The sequence below is a fragment of the Diaphorina citri genome, unplaced genomic scaffold (assembly GCF_000475195.1).
Source record: "Diaphorina citri unplaced genomic scaffold, Diaci psyllid genome assembly version 1.1 scaffold520, whole genome shotgun sequence".
NCBI lineage: Eukaryota > Metazoa > Arthropoda > Insecta > Hemiptera > Psyllidae > Diaphorina > Diaphorina citri.
The window spans coordinates 152206-173800 of record NW_007377954.1 but is presented as its reverse complement, the minus strand read 5'-3'; the positions used below and the strand labels follow the sequence as shown (position 1 = coordinate 173800).

General features: G+C 36.0%; 1 protein-coding gene and 1 long non-coding RNA gene across 2 annotated transcripts; both read right to left on the bottom strand.

The window, feature by feature from the left end:
* Positions 1-1763: 1763 nt before the first annotated feature.
* On the bottom strand, positions 1764-5501 carry LOC103509687. The gene is made up of 3 exons (XR_541384.3): positions 5434-5501; positions 2289-2374; positions 1764-1827 (listed from the first exon to the last, which is right to left on the bottom strand). It is a non-coding gene; the product is annotated as an uncharacterized LOC103509687 (long non-coding RNA).
* Positions 5502-7339: 1838 nt separating this feature from the next.
* On the bottom strand, positions 7340-13599 carry LOC103509685 (HIRA-interacting protein 3-like). Its single transcript, XM_026823976.1, has 7 exons — positions 12264-13599; positions 11919-12003; positions 11738-11824; positions 11064-11263; positions 10668-10836; positions 8541-8654; positions 7340-7729 (listed from the first exon to the last, which is right to left on the bottom strand). The coding sequence occupies exons 1-7, from the start codon at positions 13389-13391 to the stop codon at positions 7599-7601; spliced, it is 1914 nt and encodes a 637-aa protein (XP_026679777.1). The 5' UTR covers positions 13392-13599; the 3' UTR covers positions 7340-7598.
* Positions 13600-21595: the final 7996 nt, after the last annotated feature.

Genomic DNA, 21595 nt, shown 5'->3' with positions numbered 1-21595 from the left:
AAGTAGAACAAATAACGTTGAAAACATGCTTCAAGATAACACAATGAAAAACATTAGCTAAGTGTATGTGGCCCTTTGAGAAAGTTATGTAAGAGATTCAACATTGTGAATAGGACATAGGTAGTTGTATGATCACATAATATGTAATCTAATTAGGCTATTTTCCGGTTCGTTTTTGTTAAGCTACGCCGAGCAATTTACAATAAACAAACATAATTGTAAATTTTATAAATATAATATCTATCGGATCAGCCTTGTCCCTAAGAATTGATCTAGGCATCTCTCTTTCTCACCACTCAATACTCATAGAATGGTCATTAGGTCATTACATTTCATGTTAGCTTCAACTTCAAGTAATTCATGTAGTACAAGATCATTTGTTTGATTAAAATATAAAATTACCTACTCCTACATGTGTGAGAGAGAATTGATCTAGGCATCTCTCTTTCTCACCACTCAATACTCATAGAATGGTCATTAGGTCATTACATTTTATGTTAGCTTCAACTTCAAGTAATTCATGTAGTACAAGATCATTTGTTTGATTAAAATATAAAATTACCTACTCCTACATGTGTGAGAATTCATCATTAATATGGTAAATTAGTATTGTTTCAAAATAAAAAACTTATTAACCTTCAATGTTGGTGAAAATTCGAGTTTTATACAAGTATTTATTTAATTTATTCGCGATTTTATTTTATAGGTTTTACTTATCGGAAGACAACTTTAAACAAAGGATATATTTTTTTCCCCCTCGGGGACTGGATTCGTTTGGTTCACAGTGGTAGAAGATAGGCATTCCAAAGAGAAATGCAAAAAAATATCTCTTTGTAAGTAAATGAAAGGGGATTCAAAGGATACAGATTCTTGAATCCGTCGAATCCGGATTGGTCTTTTGTTAATTTCTCGGGGACTGGATTCGTTTGGTTCACAGTGGTAGAAGATAGGCATTCCAAAGAGAAATGCAAAAAAAAATATCTCTTTGTAAGTAAATGAAAGGGGATTCAAAGGATACAGATTCTTGAATCCGTCGAATCCGGATTGGTCGGATTTGATGGAAACTTTTTTGTTAAATCAAATCCAAATTGTTTTGACCTTTTAATGAATTTTTCGCAACATTTTAAATGGGATTCGACCTTCCAATCCAAATTTTTCCATTTAATCCCAAATAAGTTAGATTTTTTCGTCTGTATGTTTACGTCTGTCTGTTAATAGACCTGTTTTTGTCCTTTCCACAAAAAATTGCTCGACTGATTTTTTTTCCTTAGAAGATCACCGAAAGGTTAGATTGATCAATAAAAAAAAATAATAATCGGTACAGTACCTATACATACATATACAGATATTATTTGTCGATTGATAGTCTTCTCCCCTTCCCCTACAAAGGATGGGTAACTCTACTCGGTATACACATTTAAATTAATTAATTAATATTTTATACTTGGTTTATTTTTCATTAAAAATACCCAAGAAATAAATCATTTCTATTGCTTCTCTTGAGCTATTACTGAGTTGGCACACGAATCAATAAGCCCTACCCGGTTATAATTAAAAGAAAACTAGGTAGGGCATCACAAACATATGAGATTCTAATAAGTTACCTATTAAGTTCTGGAAGACCCAATATCGACAGTTTGGAAGGGGATCGGCAGTGATTTTCAAAAGCTCGTATGCGTAAAGTGTGAACTTCGAGGATCTGTAATATGGGAGGGAGTAAAGGTATGAGAATTTTTTAAGTTCTGGAAGACCCAATATCGACAGTTTGGAAGGAGATCGGCAGTGATTTTCAAAAGCTCGTATGCGTAAAGTGTGAACTTCGAGGATCTGTAATATGGGAGGGAGTAAAGGTATGAGAATTTGGTCTGTTCATATAATATTATACTTAGCTGAAGTAAGTATTTGCAGAGCTATATCACAAGAACAAATTCATTGTAAATATTATCTCTTGGCATGGAAATAGATTATACTTAGCTGAAGTAAGTATTTGCAGAGCTATATCACAAGAACAAATTCATTGTAAATATTATCTCTTGGCATGGAAATTGAAAAGTCGGAACGTAGGTAAGTAATCGTATACAAAACCACAAAACAACCAGGCAGTTAAACGTTCATAAAATTTTCCTGTTGGGTCGGTTAATCAACCTTGGCTATACAGTTCCTAACAAGTAGTATCTACCCACAATTCAGGTAGGTATCCAACAGTGGCGAGCTTCGAAATATTCCTTCAAATTTATCGACCTACCAAGAGAGGAGACCTTAACAAAACTTGTATTTTTATCACTTACTTCTTCAACGATATCTTGCTTTTATTCCAGTTCTTCTCGATGTTTTATCTTTTCATTTTCTACTTGCTAGTCCAACCCGTGCTTGGCTACGGAAAAGAAGAAAAAGGAAATTGGAAAAGATATAAGATATTCTATTATAAGCCTTTCTATTTTCTAGTGATCCTAAAACACATAGAGAGGAGAGAAAATGTAATACGTATGTTTAAGTACACCGAAGGCAACTTAGTAGGTAATGTCAAATTGAACTGTGAGAAAGTGCTACGCCACTGAGTGACATCTAAAATCTAGAACCAGACTAGATCCACTAGATTTTTCTTCACAAGGTGATCTGCGTACCCCGTCACATTGATGCACGAGCTTGATTTAAAATTATAAAGTAACAGGTATAAAATATAAAGCTAGGAACCTCTTTACCTTTAATTGTGAAGGTATCACATTACTAACTTAGGTAGGTAGTTTAGTTATTGGTCTATGTACATAGCACATAGCAGTCAACTTAAAAGGTAGTGCGCCTGTCTAGGTCGCGGGTTCGATTCCCGCCCGGGGCGAAGTTTATCCTAAACAGATCAGGTTCGTTCTCGGAACGGCTGGCTTTCTCCTATAATGTTCTCCTTCTCTCTTCGATTTTTGGACGATATGATTTTCGTTTTTACACATTCCCCCCCCCCATCAAAACTAAAAAAAAGAAAAAAAATCCCATTTATGCCTACTTACCTGTGCTTGTGCAGGAACCAACATCCAATACCATATTAACAAAATAATTATCACCCCTTTTGTGCCTTTGCAGGGTTAAGGTCTGCTCCACCAAGGAAGATTTTGAGCACATACGGTCACACTTCATGCTCCCCTGGCTTTGGCCTTTGCTTTACACACTTTCATTGCCATAAAAAAAAAGAAAAAAATCCTGTTTATGCCTACCTGTGCTTGTGCAGGAACCAACATCCAATAGCATATTAACAATATAATTATCACCCCTTTTGTGCCTTTGCAGGGTTAAGGTTTGCTCCACCAAGGAAGATTTTGAGCACATACGGTCACACTTCATGCTCCCCTGGCTTTGGCCTTTGCTTTACACACTTTCATTGCCATGGATTAGTGAAAGTTTACCAATGAAAATTTTTATTTTCTCTTTCACACTAAGTAAGTAGGTAAGTAGTGATTCTCATTATTAAAATTATACAATGATGGTGGAACAGAGCACTATGAAGATTTTTAGTGACAAGGGTTTTATCATCCATTCCACAAGAAGCTACCCACTTACTCACATTATCCACATCAAGCTTGAGTGTGGGTGGGAAAAGAAAGCCATCCTTGTAACTTTGTTTATTGTTGGAAGTTGAATTTTAGTAAGCAGCCCTTGATTATAGTAAATTTTGAAAGGTACCAGAAATTTGGAGGGGGCTCAACTTTAAAATCTTAAATGAGAACCTCTTATTTGTGATACAGCATATCAAAGACATTACAAAGTGTAGTACTCCAGTACAAGTTAGACTTCAATCCAATGAGCAGGGCTGGAGTTATGGCCTATTCAATTTTAAAGTTTTTGATGTACTTCAGGCAACAGGGGAAGCACCAAAAATGAGAAATTAATTTTGATCAGTCATTTTGTGCTTCAATAACTTTGTTTACTGATGGAAGTTGAATTTTAGTAAGCAGCCCTTGATTATAGTAAATTTTGAAAGGTACCAGAAATTTGGAGGGGGGTCCCAGGGGCAGCCCCAGGGGGGTCAACTTAAAAATCTTAAATGAGAACCTCTTATTTGTGATACAGCATATCAAAGACCTTACAAAGTGTAGTACTCCAGTACAAGTTAGACTTCAATCCAATGAGCAGGGCTGGAGTTATGGCCTATTCAATTTTAAAGTTTTTGATGTACTTCAGGCAACAGGGGAAGCACCAAAAATGAGAAATTAATTTTGATCAGTCATTTTGTGCTTCAAATGGTCCTACTAACAATTCATATTGAAATTTAGAACCACCTTGGCAAAGTGGGTAGGTAGACACTAGGCTTGCACTCCCAAGCTCCTGGGTTCAATTCCCAGCGGGTTAAAGTTTTTTTTGGCTCTGTACTTGGATTTCTGGGTGCACTCAGCCTTGTTAGGACAATTGATTAGCTACTTTAATTGAGTAGCAACCAGTGGTAGCATTACCAGAGTAAAAATTCATATTGAAATTTAGAACCACCTTGGCAAAGTGGGTAGGTATCACACTAGGCTTGCACTCCCAAGTTCCTGGATTCAATTCCCAGCGGGTTAAAGTTTTTTCCGGCTCTGTACTTTGATTTCTGGGTGCACTCAGCCTTGTTAGGACAATTGATTAGCTACTTTAATTGAGTAGCAACCAGTGGTAGCATTACCAGAGTAAAAAGAAAAATTATAAAAATGTCAGAAATAGTAAAGGAGGCTCTTATAGTAATGCTGTGATATCCACAAAAAATTGTCACCACAAATAAATAATGATTTAGATTTAATGAAATTTCAACTCTACAATAAAAATTAGAAGCACCCATGTTCACCCCCTCAAGCCATCAGACCCAAATCTTATTCTTTTTTTTTCTTTGCCTTGGATTGGTGTTTTTTGTCAGCCTCTCAATCAGTCCTTACTAAGGTGGTTGCTTTGGGTTAACATTAGGTTTTGGCTACAAATTTTACAAGTGGATGCCCTTTGCACTCAACCTTTTCTTAAGCAAGGGAAATTCAGCCTGGTATACTCTCTCTTTAAAGTCCCCCAGCTAGACTAAGTTGGTCTACTCCCTGTTTAATGTCCCCCCCAGCCAGATATAGCTGGTTTACTCCCTGTTCAACGTCCCCCAGCCAGACAAGGAGGAAGCAGGAAGCTTGGAATCAATCTGTGGTAACTTTACAAACACATAGTCTGAATTTTTTGTTGCCAACTTATCAGGAGAAAGACTGTTGCTAGATGTCCCCCCCAGCCAGATAAAGCTGGTTTACTCCCTGTTCAACGTCCCCCAGCCAGACAAGGAGGAAGCTTGGAATCAATCTGTGGTAACTTTACAAACACATAGTCTGAATTTTTTGTTGCCAACTTATCAGGAGAAAGACTGTTGCTACCCGTTGAAGTAGATTTACCCAGGTATATTAAACAACAAAGATATTTAAGTACCTATACTTAAGTTTTACTTACAGTAGTTAAAGGGCGTATCAGATCTTGGAGCACAGGCGAGCTTACATAACACTCATTTTACTAAATTATTGGAGATTCAGACCCAGGGTTTGCTTAGATTTACCCAGGTATATTAAACAACAAAGATATTTAAGTATACTTAAGTTTTACTTACAGTAGTTAAAGGGCGTATCAGATCTTGGAGCACAGGCGAGCTTACATAACACTCATTTTACTAAATTAGAAGCTGATTCATTCTCAGTATTCGAAGCAGGATTGTAAAAAATGATCCTAATTTCGTGATACTATCGCAATTTCTCTAAATTTGACAAAAAACATTTCAATTTTCATTTTTTTTAAAAACTTCAAACACCGAATTTTTTTGATTTTAAAATTTAAATTTTGAGGTTAGGTTTCCTTGGCGATGATTTTAAATTTTTCGCGGCAAAAAAAAACCTTGAGAAAGGCGTGTTCACACGAGGGAACGATTTGAAAGATCGCGAGGTGCGTGACACCCAAGGACTTTGCGTGAGACAAATCTATGCTACCAGCCTCGAGTTCAAATTTATTTTCTCAGGACTTCATGAGTTCATCTTTCGACCAATGCCGCTCTTTTCAGAATGTAGATGAATAGTGATCTCGAGTCGCGATACCTACGATCTTTCGGTCGCTTTTGTGAGCATTAAAAAAAAAAAAAAAAGAACTTTCCGAGTTTCTCAGGTCTTTTTTTGATTTCGGCCCAATTTGCTCGAACGCAGATAATTACCTATTCTCAGTTTTAATTTAAAATGTCCCCGGCGCCGAGGTTTCCGGCAGGCATGTTCTATTCAAACCGCCACTATTTTTATAAAAAAGCTCGGAAATGATTTCGCTTTTTCTCAGTAGGGTAGGTACGTTAATTTATTAGCTTTTGGCACATATGTCGGTCAAACTTTGCAGAGGTTCATCATTATTCGGAACGGCTGGCTTTTCTCCTATCCTATTGTTCCTTCTCTCTTGCGATTTCTCGGGACGATATAAGAACCTTAGCATTTACAGTTCTCCTCTGTCAAAAAAAATCATTATTATTGGCGTTTGTTGGCCTTGAAGAACCGAGTTGTTTGAAATGAGGTAGGTATATAAAGAAAAAAAGGACCATTTTGAGCCATACTTTTTCTTTATCATCTGATAATAACAAGGAATTCTCGTTTATTTTTCCCTATCACAGTAATAGGTCTTTAATACGCACGTTATTAGTTGTAGCGGGATAAGAGTATTCTGATGACAGTATCGTGAAACATACACGATTCTATACAGTCTCACATAAATCGCCTTCCTCTGTTGTTATCTGTACAAGATTTGTAATCGTACTAGCGAGACACCTCTCTAAGTCGAGGTAATTTGTATATGACAAATATTATCAAATCTTTACAATACAAACCTCCACACTTCTTTCTCAATATCTCACCTACGGCCCTCAACTCCTTAATTAAAGTTACTTGGTGTGTAGTCTACGAAATTGGAGTCTCCTTACAATAATAAAGCAACATTAATGAAGGTACTTATTAAAATCATAGAAATTGCGTAACAAAATAAAACACCTACTTATTAATAGGTATTTCTAAAACCACAACTAACAAAGCGCAAAACTTTCAAGGTGGATTCTTAATTCATAAAGGTCACCAGCAACCCCTCAGTATCGGCTTCTGATACACTACGGGTGGTTTCCCACATTACTTGATTATAATTTATCGTATTGCGCGGCTTAATGCAAAATTATTATAAGTTATAGTTCAGCATACACTAAATATTGGGCTAAAAAGCATAGGTACACTAAATATTGGGCTAAAAAGTAATATATTCAGCAGCAACACTGAAATGTTTTTGAAATTTGTGTAGTTAGAATAATCAACGATAAAAGACAAACTTAGAACCTATAACACTAAGGCCGGGGGACACACTTTCAAATTAACAAGGATACCTACAACAATACTCAATGATTATTCAATTAAGGAAGGAAAAAATGCTACACATAGTGCACATCTATAATAAATGCAACATGTTTGATTCAGTGCAATAGTCCTAAACAGAAGTGGACGCGGCACACCAGGGATCAAAAAGAGACCGCCTTAACATGATTTAGAATCTAAAGAGACAGATAGTCAGAAAAAAGGCACTTTTGGTTGACAACTACATGGGTTAGTCAGTTAGTCTTCATCACTGCTACTGCACAGTAACCGAAGTCTGGCATATTGACGTTCACAAGCCTCATTCACCACTCTTTTCTCTGGCTGAGACTTTTCTGCTCGTCTTGAGGACATGTTTCGAGTTCTTTTACCTGAAAAAATATCAAAAAGTACTTTTTTACATCAAATACATTTTAAGATTCCTCAAAAGAGGACACAAATGGTCTGAGCACATTATACGTAGGTATATCCAATCTTTACTTCCATTTTGTTTTGATAGCGGAAATACCACAAACCTTGCCATTCCCTGCAATTAGAAATTTTTTGTTCACCCTCCCAGAATTAAGACACGGACTTCCTGCATGCTAGAGCAGTATGGAATTATTTATTTTCTTCCTGTGGTACACAGAATACGGCGGCATTACTGCCTTCAGTTTTACAAGGAATGCGAGAGCTACCCTGAGTACAAGACTCTAAACGCTCATTTTCGATATTCGACACTTAGTTTTAGTCTGATTTGGTGTTTTGAAACACTATTTTTGATAAAACTGGGGAAAACCTCGTTACTGTGCTAACTGTTATAGGCACCTTGGTATTTTTTATCTGGTGTATCCAAAATGTTGGACACATCTAACTGCGCTATTTCATTCTTCTTTTCCAGCTTCTTTCTCAATTTGCCATTCCCCTGCAATTATCATTTTTTGTTCACCCTCCCAGAATTAAGACACGGACTTCCTGCATGCTAGAGCAGTATGGGATTATTTATTTCCTTTCTGTGGTACACAGAATACGGCGGCATTACTGCCTTCAGTTTTACAAGGAATGCGAGGGCTACCCTGAGTACAAGACTAAACGCTCATTTTCGATATTCGACACTTAGTTTTAGTGTGATTTGGAGTTTTGAAACACTATTTTTGATAAAACTGGGGAAAACATTGTTACTGTGCTAACTGTTATAGCCACCTTGGTATTTTTTATCTGGTGTATCCAAAATGTTGGACACATCTAACTGCGCTATTTCATTCTTCTTTTCCAGCTTCTTTCTCAACTTTATACAGCTACTCCTAGAAGGAGGTCCTGTTGACAAAGTAGAAAAAAAAACGGGATTAGTAACTTTAAATGACTTTTATAGATTAATATTGCTACACATTTTCTTCTTCAATTTTATGAATAACAGAGGCCCGGTTCGAGTAAATTTGATAGCGGAAATACCTACAACAATGCATTTTTTCAAATCGGTTCGAGCGGGATTAGTAACTTTAAATGACTTTTATAGATTAATATTGCTACACATTTTCTTTTTCAATTTTATGAATAACAGAGGCCCGGTTCGAGTAAATTTGATAGCGGAAATACCTACAACAATGCATTTTTTCAAATCGGTTCGAGGTCCAAAATTTTCACGAAAAAAACAAACATTCTCGAACCCGATTACAGCAGCCACTATAGGTAATTTTTCAAGATTTTTCACCAAAATGGGATTTTCAAATCAGCTAATTGAAAAAAATTGGACCTATTTTTTTTATTCTTCTTTCTCGAACGGATTTGGCGAAAAATCGCAAATTGTTCGTGAAAATTTCATTTTTTTTACATACTCGAACCGACCCAGAGTGTAGGTATACATCTCTCCAAGTATCGTTTTTTATCCTTACCTTTCAAACCCAAATTCTCCATGTGTTGAACAATTTTCTCGATTTTGGCCTTTACCGAATTGCAACCCTCCCAGAACTCGGGAGCAGTCAGTCAACACTGATTGATGTCAATCAACCTTGTGGACATACCTTACTGGTACATCAAAATAATGGGTCTCATGCTGGGGTTTACCGACTTGGGATTGAGACAAAACAGGGATTTCCCTATACTTAATAGCCAGGTCAACCTTGGTTGGTCCAAACTCAATCCTGAAAAAATCCACGGTGGTAAAACTCGAGCTTAGTCACACACTCAAAGTTATTAAATTTGTTATGTGACCAAGCATTCGAAGCAAATAGAAAATGCTCTGATTGCTTAGGATCAATCACTCAAAAAAAACGGAGGATACTATCTATGTTCTCTTATGGATTCTTACCTTCAATATGAATAGGATGATACTGAAGTGGCTATTATCCAATCTAGTAGTGAAGAAAGCAGGATTCTTTTACCCTCAAAACTTCCAACTTATGGCAGATTCCTTGAACAACTCGAACTTTTCAAAAAGAAAAGAGTATTGTTTTACAAATTCGTATTAAATTTTATTGAGATCGGACAAACCGTTCCAGAGATTGAGCCAAAAACCAAATTGACTGCCCGACCTTCAATAACTCGCGCATCGCTCGATCAATTTGGCCCAAAAACTATACAGTTCTATTTTGACCTAAGGTCTATCCGAAAAATCTGTTCTTGAGCTATCGAGTGACAAACTTTCGCTGCCATATGCAAAAGTTGAAGTTCAAATTTCAACTTTTTATTTTTTGTTTTTTTGTAGCGAGCTCTGCAGTGTTGCCAGATGAAAAAATAATGTAAAAAATCCCTGCATCTGATGATTTTTTCCCTCACTTTGGTAAAAATTCCCTGCACAAGGTTTCAAGGGGTTCTGTCAAATCGCGTTGTCCCGCAAGTGAATTTTTATACAAGATTCAAAAGTTCAATTTTTTTTTTTTATTTTTTGTTTTTTTTTGTAGCGAGCTCTGCAGTGTTGCCAGATGAAAAAATAATGTAAAAAAATCCCTGCATCTGATGATTTTTTTCCCTCACTTTGGTAAAAATTCCCTGCACAAGGTTTCAAGGGGTTCTGTCAAATCGCGTTGTCCCGCAAGTGAATTTTTATACTTTAAAGTTGTTTATTTTACAGAAAGCTTTTTGTCTAAAGTTTTTACCTAGGTATTTAGCCTAAGTGTCTTGTGTAATCCTCCCACATATTATTTCCCTCTAGATAGGTATTTTCCTTTTCTTTTTATCGACGTCTATTGGACCTATTTTTTTATTCTTCTTTCTCGAACGGATTTGGCGAAAAATCGCGAATTGTTCGTGAAAATTTCATTTTTTTTTTACATACTCGAACCGACCCAGAGTGTAGGTATACATCTCTCCAAGTATCGTTTTTTTCCTTACCTTTCAAACCCAAATTCTCCATGTGTTGAACAATTTTCTCGATTTTGGCCTTTACCGAATTGCAACCCTCCCAGAACTCGGCGTAGTTTTTTATTCGTATACCGGCCAATCTGAGGAATTTTTTCAGTTTGATTATCCTTGGATTATTATGGGGATTGGTGTCCTCGTCCTGTAAAGGAAATAAAGAAGTTTAAATTAGTAACATGTTATCTAGGTATGTGTGTACATACAATAAGTGTGTAGATTCCATAATTTAAATACCTAGGATAGGATTTTAATAAATTCATTATTCATATATGTATAAAGGAGAAATATGGAGCAGGTATGTCTTTTTTATGTTTGTCTGCTACTCTGCTCGGATTATTGGAGGAAATTACAATAGAAACATCAACTTACCCGGACTTTCTTCTGCTTGTGCTTGGACTCATCTCGTTTTGACTCTTGCTCAGAATTTTCTGCTGAGGAATCTTCAGATGTTGAAATATTATGGCTATCTCTTGACTCGCTCTTTGGCACTGGACAGTTCTCTTCATCAGACTGACTTCCTTCACTTAGATCATCCTCCTGTGATTTGTTTTCTTTCTTCTTGTTGATTGGTTTTACAAATAAAGAAGTTTAAATTAGTAACATGTTATCTAGGTATGTGTGTACATACAATAAGTGTGTATTTTTGAAACATTTCCGAAATGTAAGTACCCATTTTTAGAGATTATTTCACAGATTCCATAATTTAAATACCTAGGATAGGTATTTTAATAAATTCATTATTCATATATGTATAAAGGAGAAATATGGAGCAGGTACTTATGTCTTTTTTATGTTTGTCTGCTCGGATTGTTGGAGGAAATTACAATAGAAACATCAACTTACCCGGACTTTCTTCTGCTTGTGCTTGGACTCATCTCGTTTTGACTCTTGTTCAGAATTGTCTGCTGAGGAATCTTCAGATGTTGAAATATTATGGCTATCTCTTGACTCGCTCTTTGGCACTGGACAGTTCTCTTCATCAGACTGACTTCCTTCACTTAGATCATCCTCCTGTGATTTGTTTTCTTTCTTCTTGTTGATTGGTTTTACAGATTTCTTGGTTTTTTGACCATCTTTGTTCTTACTTTTCACTTGTTCTTTTTTGGGACCTTCAAACTTCAATTTTGGACCACTTTCTTCATCAGATTGGCTTTCCTCATTATCTTCACTTCTTTTTACTTTTCACTTGTTCTTTTTTGGGACCTTCAAACTTCAATTTTGGACCACTTTCTTCATCAGATTGGCTTTCCTCATTATCTTCACTTAGGTCACTATCCTGTGATTTCTTTTTCTTTGCAATTCTTGGCTTGGCAGTTTTCTTATTCTTTGTATGTTTTTCATCAGATTCACTTGAGTCAGCAGTTGATTTCTTCTTTCCACTTTCATCTTGCTCCAGTGAGTCATCTTCATTCACCAGGTGCTCATTTGGTGTATTTGAAGTTTCAACATTTCCTTCACAACAACCATCTGGCATGTTCTCTTTGCAATTTTCATCTTCACTGTCTGAAGTTACTTTGGATCTTTTAACCTTTTTCATATTATCAATATTCCAATCCATATCTTTGGCTGTGCAGTTTTCTTATTCTTTGTATGTTTTTCATCAGATTCACTTTCCTCACTATCTTCATTTAGGTCACTATCCTCTGATTTCTTTTTCTTTGTAATAATTGACTTTGCAGTTTTCTTTTCTTTTTTATAATTTTCATCAGATTGACTTTCCTCACTATCTTCACTTAGGTCACTATCTTCCTTCTCTGATTTCTTCTCCTTTGGAATTCTTAGTTTAGCAGTTTTCTTTTTCTTTGCAAGTTTATTATCAGTTTCACTTTCCTCACTATTTTCATTTAGGTCACTATCCTGTGATTTCTTTTCCTTTGTAATTCTTGGCTTGCCAGTTTTCTTTTTCTTTGCATGTTTCTCATCAGACTCATTATTGTATTCTCCATCGGATAGACTTTCACTGTCAGTATTTTCTTTTTCCTTATATTTCTTTGGTTTTCTATTTTTTGAGTCAGCAGTTGATTTCTTCTTTCCACTTTCATCTTGCTTCATTGAGTCATCTTCATTCGCCAGGTGCTCATTTGATGTATTTGAAGTTTCAACATTTCCTTCACAACAACCATCTGGCATGTTCTCCTTGCAATTTTCATCTTCACTGTCTGAAGTTACTTTGGATCTTTTAACCTTTTTCATATTATCAATATTCCAATCCATATCTTTGGCTGATCGTTTGCCTCTAATATCAGACGGTTTACCAAGGTTAACATATGGATTTAACTCAGATCTTTTGGTTTCAGATAAAGTTCTGACGGAAACAGTATATTCTAGGGATGTTTTATTCTCATCATCACTGGAATAGCCTATTCTTTGGAAATCATCACTAAAAATTTTCTTTTTTGATTTTTTAATTTCTTTCCCTTCTGATTTGAACAATTTTCTCTTGCATGACGAAGTTTTTCCAGATCTATTCTCTTCAATACTCAGAACATTCTGAAGTACTTTTTCTGGAGTGTTGTTGTTAGCTATTCTTGTTTGTTCATGTGTTTCCTCATCTTTGTCATGTTGATTTTCTTTAATTTTAGACTTATTAATTACGTCCTCATCGTCATCTGATTCATCATCTTCTGATTTGACAGGTGATTCTAGTAAGATATTTTCTATCATCGCATTACTCGTAATTCTCTCACTTGGATCCATTTTTCGTTGAGTAAGTATCTCACTAGTAGGTATCTTTATGTGAAATTTCAATTTTTTTTCTCTCTCAATTGATATCTTGGATCAAATTTATGGTTTTCCAAAATGACTTTATCCTGCCAAGTGATTAAACCACCTGAAACAAATAAGGATTTTTTTTTCAGAGTGTATTCTGAATAAATCAAAGATTTTCAGTTTTTGAATCAGAGATAAGTAAATATCATGTTATCTGATATGAACTCAGAGTGTATTCTGAATAAATCAAAGATTTTCAGTTTTTGAATCAGAGATAAGTAAATATCATGTTATCTGATATGAACGCCTCAGGTGTAGCAGAAATAATATTACATTTGATTTGCAAATTACATGCCCAATGGTATCCGAAATGACGTATTATTGTTTCGAAAATTCGAAGTGTACATGAATTTTTTTATTGGAGTCACAATGATATCCAATAAATTAGTTATTTGCCTCAGGTGTAGCAGAAATAATATTACATTTGCATTTGCAAATTACATGCCCAATGGTATCCGAAATGACGTACTATTGTTTCGAAAATTCGAAGTGTACATGAATTTTTTTATTGGAGTCGTCAAAGCTTGTATCATTGAAGTTCGATTGTCTATGTCTACTGTCTATTAATATCAACTAGAATAGAATAATCATTTTGTATCTACATATACAATAGGTACAAACTAACCATCCCGCCAGCTATTTCCATTTTGTGTTTGAACTGTTTGAAGTTTGATTGAAGTCAATTTATAATTTGAAGTGAAAAGAGTTGTCTGCTAGGCTCCTTTGTTTTGGTAGATGGACGCCAGCCTAAGGTCTGCCTCTTCGATGCTTTGTATCTTCTTAATTGGTTGTTATATTTCCGTTTTGTGTTTGAACTGTTTGAAGTTTGATTGAAGTCAATTTATAATTTGAAGTGAAAAGAGTTATGTCTGCTAGGCTCCTTTGTTTTGGTAGATGGACGCCAGCCTAAGGTCTGCCTCTTCGATGCTTTGTATCTTCTTAATTGGTTGGTATTAAATGCCAGGAATTGACTTTCAGGTCATTTTCCTCCTTTTAACTAAACTTCTTTTTTAAAAATGAGCCACTGTTTGTACCTCCCTATAATAAATAATAGGCCTCTGTAAATTTTGGGTAACAAAAGAGTTATGTCTGCTAGGCTCCTTTGTTTTGGTAGATGGACGCCAGCCTAAAGTCTGCCTCTTCGATGCTTTGTATCTTCTTAATTGGTTGGTATTAAATGCTAGGAATTGACTTTCAGGTCATTTTTCTCCTTTTAACTAAACTTCTTTTTTAAAAATGAGCCACTGTTTGTACCTCCCTATAATAAATAATAGGCCTCTGTAAATTTTGGGTAACCCTAAGCATGAAAAGCCCACCTTTGCGGCCAGTGGTTAAGAGCACTAAGTCCCAACTCGGTGGTGCTAGGTTCGAATCCCTACCGGGTGGAAATTTTCTGATTCCCAGATAGTGTCAAAGGATGTCAAAGTCAGTTTTGAGTTCTTTCAAACAAATTCAGTGTCAGTTTGCAGTGACTCCGGGAAACTCAGGCAAAATGGTCTCACACTACATCCCTGGGTAACCCTCTTCACAAAATATCAAGTGACTGAAGAAGGTTATTATGATGTGGGTGGAGGGGTTGGTTAGGCTACTAAATCAAATGCCAATAGATTGACCAGTCAAATTATACCTACACAACAAGTCCGGCACAAAGGAGACAGGAGGGGGGGCATTTGACTTCATCGAAAGCTTTTGAGCAATCAATTTGTTTCTCTGCAATTCAAAAATGTCACCGTGTTTGTATGAATCACAATACAGGGTATTCATACTCCTGGGGACAGCAATTATTAGGCCCTAATTAGGTATTCAACAATTGTTGGAGAGAGATTAGTATAGTAACGGGCAGGGGCGTATCTAGGATTTTGTCGAGGGAGGGGGGGTGGATGCTGTAACAATCTTAGTCTGGCGTCTACATGCATAGGCTCCAATCATATCACACTCAGACCATCTGAGACCGCTGTCTGAGCGTGTGTGCGGGAAAAGTTTCAGAACTAGGTCTGTCAGACTGTCTGAGAGATCTAGGTCTAAAGATTTTTCCCCAATTCAAGATCATACCTGGGTCTGTCAGACGGTCTGAGGAGTGTTGAACATTAGGTCATCTACAGTTTTCATGTTACAATTTGAGGTTATGTCAGGGGAAACATTCGTGTGGTAAGGAAACTGTGGTTTTTCTTTACTCGCATTTGGAAAATTTACAAGAAGTCTGAGGAGTGGTGAACATTAGGTCATCTACAGTTTTCAAGTTACAATTTGATGTTATGTCAGGGGAAACATTCGTGTGGTAAGGAAACTGTGGTTTTTCTTTACTCGCATTTGGAAAATTTACAAGAACGAGGCAAAGATTTCCCTGGTGTGAAGACGGTCCAATTCTTCTAATCTGTAAGTTCTTAATTACAGAAAATTTTCCAGGAAGTGCCTCGTATGAGCGTTTTTGATTAATTCTGTTCCTCGAAACCTATGTAGCAAGTAGTTCACAAATGATAGGTACCTTCGTAGCTACCTATAGGTGAATGCTACTCGTAACTAAAATACCTAAGTAGGTATCTACCTATCATAATAAAATTCAGGGAAAGAGTAAATAGGTTTATCTGGTCTCGCTGGAGGACGTAAAACTGAGACAAAACCAGCCCTGTCAAGCCACAGACAATAACACTGGCTCTTTTGAGAAACCTATGTAGCAAGTAGTTTATCATCTTATGGCGTTTATTTTCCTTTTTTCTCCCCTCATCTGTGATTCTGTGGCCTGTTCTTGAAAACTTCAAGCCTTTCATTTCGCATTTGACGTCACCGCGACTTGGTGTGTGTGTGTGTTTTTTTTTAATGATGTTTCATGAAGGGAACTGTAACTGATAATAAGGACTTGTCCCGAAAGCGAAGAGAGAAGGACCGAAAGTAAAGAGGAAAGAAAACAGTTAGGAGAAAGTCAGCCGTTCCGAGAATGATCTTCCAAGTGAACCAAGCTGGCCCTCCGCGACTTTCGTTGAAGTTAAACCGATTTCCAACTGGCTGAATTTTACACACAAAAACATCTTCTTAATCTAATCGGTTTAACTTGAACAAAAACTTAGTTTAACTTCAACTTAATTTAAGTTTAAACTTTTAGTAATAACTATTACCTAGGTAAGCGTTCAGTTAGTGTTATTTTTTCTTTAGTATTTTCGAAGAAAAACAAAGGAATAAAAAAGAGGACACCCTAGGTAGTTTCTTTTATTGTCTATTTGTCGGTCATCAAATCATCATTTATTCAGTTTACAGCCTTTTTCACATTAAACAGGAAAAAAATAAATTTGAATTTTGTTGTTTTTGTTTCAAGTTGTTTTCTAAGTTGACCTGCATTTTACTTAATGTTTTGAACAAAGTGTTTCCTAGGTAGTTTCTTTTATTGTCTATTTGTCAGTCATCAAATCATCATTTATTCAGTTTACAGCCTTTTTCACATTAAACAGGAAAAAATAAATTTGAATTTTGTTGTTTTTGTTTCAAGTTGTTTTCTAAGTTGACCTGCATTTTACTTAATGTTTTGAACAAAGTGTTTTGCACTTGAATGCTAAACCTTGTTTGTTGTTTTTTCAATTTTATTATCAAAACACTGCAATGTAGGTAGGTATTTGGTCTTCTCCCTCTCCATCTTCGTCGTCCTTTTCTCCATATTTCTCTACTTCTTCCTATTCTTCTTCGTCGTCTTCTTCTTCCTCCACTTCATCGTCTTCCTATTCTACTACTTTTTCCTCTTCTTCCTCTTCATTTTCTCCATCATCTATCTAGGTACTTCATCTTCTTCTCCTCCCTCTTCGTCTAAGAAAGAGGGGGGTTGCTGAAATGCACATGGTAAAGGAGGGGGTAGGAAGAATTGTTTATTTTGTTTCGTATATTTTTATTTGTTTGTTATTATTCCTAGTGAAGAAAGCAGGATTCTTTTACCCTCAAAACTTCCAACTTATGGCAGATTCCTTGAACAACTCGAACTTTTCAAAAAGAAAAGATATTTAAAAGCTTTGTTCTATAGGTACTTCTATGTTCTAGGCATGGAGGTATAGTTCTAGGTATGTTTGTTTACCTATGTAAAAATAACAAACGTTTGGGAGCACTCAAGGTAGGTACCTACGTCATTATGTAAACAGGTGAAGCACATACCTCTAAGGTATATCTTCGGGGGCCCTCTGCCCCTGGGTCAATAGGAGATGATACAAATCATGGGCAAATATTAAATTTATAGTACACAGGTATATTATTGGGCCCCTATTTACGACACTGATAAAGGCTACAACACCCGAAGGGATTGGAAAATCAGATTAGGTATTCATAATTGTATGACACATTGCATACTCAATTGGTATTTTCAGGCGTTCATACAAAAATTTTCCCTCAATTTTGCCAAACGATGTTTGAGCTTTTCCCAGAAAATTTTCGGCTTAAATAGCGGAACATCTAATTTAGTATTTAAGAAAGAGGATTTGTTTCGCAAGTTATTAGGTACCTACTCCAAATCCTTGGTTGTTTTTTTTCTCCTTTCCGCCTGAAAACGGAGTAGGCTTTCCCAATACGAGATCTCGAGAAGTACCTATTCTTGAGCTTTTCCCCAGAAAATTTTCGGCTTAAATAGCGGAACATCTAATTTAGTATTTAAGAAAGAGGATTTGTTTCGCAAGTTACTACTCCAAATCCTTGGTTGTTTTTTTTCTCCTTTCCGCCTGAAAACGAAGTAGGCTTTCCCAATACGAGATCTCGAGAAGTACCTATTAAAACTTTAAATTTAAACGCATCATTTGCTGCATTGCTCCTTGTACCTAGGAAGGTATAATCTTCTTTTCAGTTGTAAGATAGGCACAATATAGGTAGGTAGGTAGGTAAATGTTTCTTACCTTCTTTTTAAACGAATTACTTTCAGATGGACTGATTTCCCATCTTGTGAATTTAATCCTATTTGGGCAATAGGATATAAAATTGTGATGTGATCATTTCGCTTTCCAATTGTGCCGAAGACCCACGTTCGCTTTCTAGACTTTGTAGGTTCTTCAAAAAGAATTTGTAGGTTGCCGGTTCGATTCCCGCCCGGGGTGGATTTAATCGTGAACAGACATCCAAGGTTCGTTCGGCTGGCTTTCTCATATCCTGTCTTTCCTCTCTCTTCGATTTTGGGACTTCAAGACCTCAGCAGTTTACAATATTGCCTCCATCAAACCTTTTTACTTTCTATTTTTTTCTTCTTTCTCCAAGACTATAGGTACAAACTCATTTTTTCCACTGACGTTTTTAACAGCTCTTGTACCTGTACGAGTAATTGCCTTTTCCAGCAACCTAAAAATTTAAACCCTTCGCTTTCCAATTGTGCCGAAGACCCACGTTCGCTTTCTAGACTTTGTAGGTTCTTCAAAAAGACTTTGTAGGTTGCCGGTTCGATTCCCGCCCGGGGTGGATTTAATCGTGAACAGACATCCAAGGTTCGTTCGGCTGGCTTTCTCATATCCTGTCTTTCCTCTCTCTTCGATTTTGGGAATTTAAGACCTCAGCAGTTTACAATTGCCTCCATCAAACCTTGTTACTTTCTATTTTTTTTCTTCTTTCTCCAAGACTATACAAACTTATTTTTTCCACTGACGTTTTTAACAGCTCTTGTACCTGTACGAGTAATTGCCTTTTCCAGCAACCTAAAAATTTAAACCTCATCAAAACAAACTCATTTTTTCCACTGACGTTTTTAACAGCTCTTGTACCTGTACGAGTAATTGCCTTTTCCAGCAACCTAAAAATTTAAACCTCATCAAAAATCTACAAAGTCCTTTTGAGCAAAAATAGTAACACCATATCAAAGTTGAGAGCTAAGGTAGGTACAAAAATAAATAGTTTCCTTTGATCTTTTCACGAAGAAAAAGGCATCATAGACATCTCTATTTTATTATTACAATAAATTTAAAGCTTTTTGTAAAAAAAAAGAACAAAAAATACGAAAATAAAATCGAAACAAAATAATTGTCAACGGGCTGGATTCATGGATACGGAAATGTAAAGATCTAACTCTACTCGTACCCACTGGAAAGGAAAACTTGTCTGGCCGTACCCTACTGGAAAAGTAAGAAAGGTACCTACTGTAAAGATTAGCTACCCCGCACTTGGATCGAACAAAAAATACGAAAATAAAATCGAAACAAAATAATTGTCAACGGGCTGGATTCATGCATACGGAAATGTAAAGATCTAACTCTACTCGTACCTACTGGAAAGGAAAACTTGTCTGGCCGTACCCTACTGGAAAAGTAAGAAAGGTACCTACTGTAAAGATTAGCTACCCCGCACTTGGATCAAGTTAGGGATCCAGGCTTTCCAGTTAACAACATGGGGCATTTGGTGGGTTTGAATAAGACGGATCAGACAACTAACAATCTTCACTACACAATGAATCCATCAAAAACATAACCTACCTACAATACTTTCTCATTACATAGTATAGCTTAACTATACTCATTGTAGTAGAAAGTAAAAATATGTACATACATATCTAATTCATGAGAACAAAATACCTACGTATAATTAATTAGACCTAAAAATAAAATTTCAAGTGAAAATAATGAGCACAAAAATATACAAATAATTATGATGACCAACAATAAACATTAAACCTTTGAATAGGTAGGTACCTATAATAGAACAAAATAAAAATTAACCTATTATGTACATCTTGCATGTTATCAGTAGGTAAGGTTTGGAAAATAATTGTAGCTAATCCAACTACCTACTTTACTTACCAGCTATTAGGCACCTATATGAGGCTAAGTCGACTAATTGCTAATAATTTATTATATAAAAATAAAATTTCAAGTGAAAATAATGAGCACAAAAATATACAAATAATTATGATGACCAACAGTAAACATTAAACCTTTGAATAGGTAGGTACCTATAATAGAACAAAATAAAAATTAACCTATTACCTATGTACATCTTGCATGTTATCAGTAGGTAAGGTTTGGAAAATAATTTTATTGTAGCTAATCCAACTACCTACTTTACTTACCAGCTATTAGGCACCTATATGAGGCTAAGTCGACTAATTGCTAATAATTTATTATAGCTATCTCTACCTACAATATACGTTAACTTTCGGGAACAAAAAATTAGACCCTGCAGTATGCACAAAAATTCTTGTACTTATGACGAACTGTGGGTCCTGGGTTCGACCTCGAGGCAGAGGTTTTATTCTTGTATGTTGTATGAGTCGCATAATTCTTGTACTTATGACGAACTGTGGGTCCTGGGTTCGACCTCGAGGCAGAGGTTTTATTCTTGTATGTTGTATGAGTCGCATAATAATCCTCGAGTAGGTAATATTGCATAAGAAGTAGGTACATATTATATACAGACACTTGTGGTCAATTAATAATTGAACATTGGAGGAAAACACATAAAGATTAGAGAAACAGCTAGATCACAGACAAAAAAGAATGGATTCAGAAAAACATCTCAAACATGTCGTCAAAAACGTCTCAGAAACAAAGCAGCTCATCAGAAACGTCTCAGAAACAAAGCTGCTTATCAGAAGCGTCTCAGAAACAAAGCAGCTCATCAGAAACGTCTCAGAAACAAAGTGACTTATTAGGAACATCTCTGAAATAAAGCAACTTATTAGGAACGTCTCAGAAACAAAGCAGCTCATCAGAAACATCTCAGAACCAAAGCAGCTCATCAGAAACGTCTCAAAAACAAAACAAGTTATTAGGAACGTCTCAGAAATAAAGCAACTCTTATTGGGGACGTCTTAGAAACAAAATAGTCCATAAGAAACGTCTCAGACGCTGGGGGAAGTTCCCCAGATGAACGAAATTCATCTAGCGTATCCAGGAATTTATCTTTTTGTTCCACAGTTTTACTGTCGTGATTTCTTCTTACATCACGTTGGGTTTTTACCAGATAGACTGTTTCCGGGGAAGTTCCCCAGATGAACGAAATTCATCTAGCTTATCCAGGAATTTATCTTTTTGTTCCACAGTTTTACTGTCGTGATTTCTTCTTACATCACGTTGGGTTTTTACCAGATAGACTGTTTCATTTTGTGCACAAAATTGTTCTCTCCATCCATCGTTCAGTTTTTGAGACATTTCTATCAACGTTTTCGCGTACATTTGAAACTCTGAATATGT

Excerpts from the sequence above, each read along its gene's own strand:
- LOC103509685 (XM_026823976.1), bottom strand. The coding sequence starts at position 13,391 with ATGGATCCAAGTGAGAGAATTACGAGTAATGCGATGATAGAAAATATC. Across the intron at positions 8,655-10,667 it reads GGAGAATTTGGGTTTGAAAG|GACCTCCTTCTAGGAGTAGC; the intron begins GTAAGGAAAAAA and ends CTTTGTCAACAG. Across the intron at positions 7,730-8,540 it reads ACCAGATAAAAAATACCAAG|GTAAAAGAACTCGAAACATG; the intron begins GTGGCTATAACA and ends ATATTTTTTCAG.